This window comes from Coturnix japonica, chromosome 27 (assembly GCF_054131305.1).
Source record: "Coturnix japonica strain WE chromosome 27, WE-NBRP24, whole genome shotgun sequence".
NCBI lineage: Eukaryota > Metazoa > Chordata > Aves > Galliformes > Phasianidae > Coturnix > Coturnix japonica.
In genome coordinates this window covers 7,538,829-7,540,497 of record NC_140689.1, presented here as the reverse complement: position 1 = coordinate 7,540,497, position 1,669 = coordinate 7,538,829, and the positions used below count along the sequence as shown (strand labels likewise).

At 46.6% G+C, this 1,669-nt stretch overlaps 1 protein-coding gene across 1 annotated transcript; it reads right to left on the bottom strand.

The window, feature by feature from the left end:
- Positions 1–283: 283 nt before the first annotated feature.
- On the bottom strand, positions 284–1,201 carry LOC146756471 (olfactory receptor 14J1-like). Its single transcript, XM_085524534.1, has one exon. It carries the CDS (start codon positions 1,199–1,201, stop codon positions 284–286), a length of 918 nt encoding a protein of 305 aa, XP_085380660.1.
- Between the last annotated feature and the right edge of the window lie 468 nt (positions 1,202–1,669).

Below are 1,669 nucleotides of genomic sequence, written 5' to 3'. Positions count from 1 at the left end.
TGACAGACAGAGTCACTGCATGACCTTTATTATGTTATGGTTCACAGAGAGCCTGTTTCACTATATACAGTGTGTCCGAAGTACACAGCAAAGGTACAAGCTGAATAGGAATTGAGTTGAGTAATGACTTTGTAATGAAAAGCATTACAGGATTATTTTTTAAATCATAAGAATAAATTACACATATAAAATGGAACAAAACAAACAATAAAAGAGATCTAGATTCAGTAAAAAGGATGCAATACATGTAATGAATTCCAAAAGATGGGCAGTCCAATATTTATTAAACACATTTGGTCATCACTTTCCTCACTGTATCCTTGACTTCCCGGTTCCTCATGCTGTAGATGAGGGGGTTCACTGCTGGAGGAACCACCGAGTACAGAAGTGCCAACATCAGGTCCATGGATGGGGAGGAGAGGGAGGAGGGCTTCAGGAGGGCATAAAAGCCAGTGCTGAGAAAGAGGGAGACCACAGCCAGGTGAGGGAGGCACGTGGAGAAGGCTTTGTGCCGTCCTTGCTCAGAGGGCATCCTCAGCACGGCCATGAAGATCTGCACATAGGACACAACAATGAAAACAAAGCACGCAAAGACTAAACTGAAACTAAAACTGAGAAACACAACTTCCCTGAGGTAGGAGGCTGAACAGGAGAGCTTGATAATCTGGGGAATTTCACAGAAAAACTGGTTCACAACATTCCCTTTGCAGAGAGGCAATGAAAAAGTACTGGCAGTGTGCAGCAGGGAATGGAGAACAACAGTGCCCCAGGCAGCTGCTGCCATGGTGGCACAAGCTCTGCTGTCCATCAAGGTCCTGTAGTGCAAGGGCTTGCAGATGGCAACATAGCGGTCATAGGACATGATGGTGAGAAGAGAATACTCTGCTGAGATAAAGAAGACAAAGAGCTGTGCAACACATCCTTTGTAGGAGATGGCCCTGGTGTCCCAGAGGGCACTCGCCATGGCTTTGGGGAGAGTGGTGGAGATGCAGCCCAGGTCAAGGAGGGCCAGGTTGAGGAGGAAGAAGTACATGGGGGAGCGCAGGCGGCGGTCGCAGGCTACGGCTGTGCTGATGAGGCCATTGCCCAGGAGGGCAGCCAGGTAGATGCCCAGGAAGAGCCAGAAGTGCAGGAGCTGCAGCTGCCTCATGTCTGCCAATGCCAGGAGGAAGAACTCGCTGTTGGAGCTGCTGTTGGGCATCTGTTGTCCGTGGGCTTGGAGTCCTGTTCAGAGTGCAGAAGATAATGACAAGTCCAGACCATTCTCAGACACACTCCTGTTCACAAAACAAGCAATTAATTGACAAAAACTTCTGAGAACTCTGACAGCCACTTTAAGATTTCTGCGTCCAATCCTTTTTTGCATTAGAGAAGGAAATTGAAACCCCCTTACCTGGCTCTTCTCGTTTGACGTAGGAAAATGTTCACTTAACTCCAGAACTTGTATTTATTTTCATGAGTTTAACCATCCCTTAAGTAGTAGGAGACTGGGAAGCTCTTACTTTCTTCTCATTTCCTAATCATATCCCAGCCTCTTGGATATTTTCCTCTTTACTGCAGCTGCTCTTTGGGACCCCAGCCCCAGCATCTGTGCAATTCAAATCATCTAAGACAAATCAGCCTGTTTGCAAGACAACTGAACTATTAATGCCTGCACAAAACAACTATA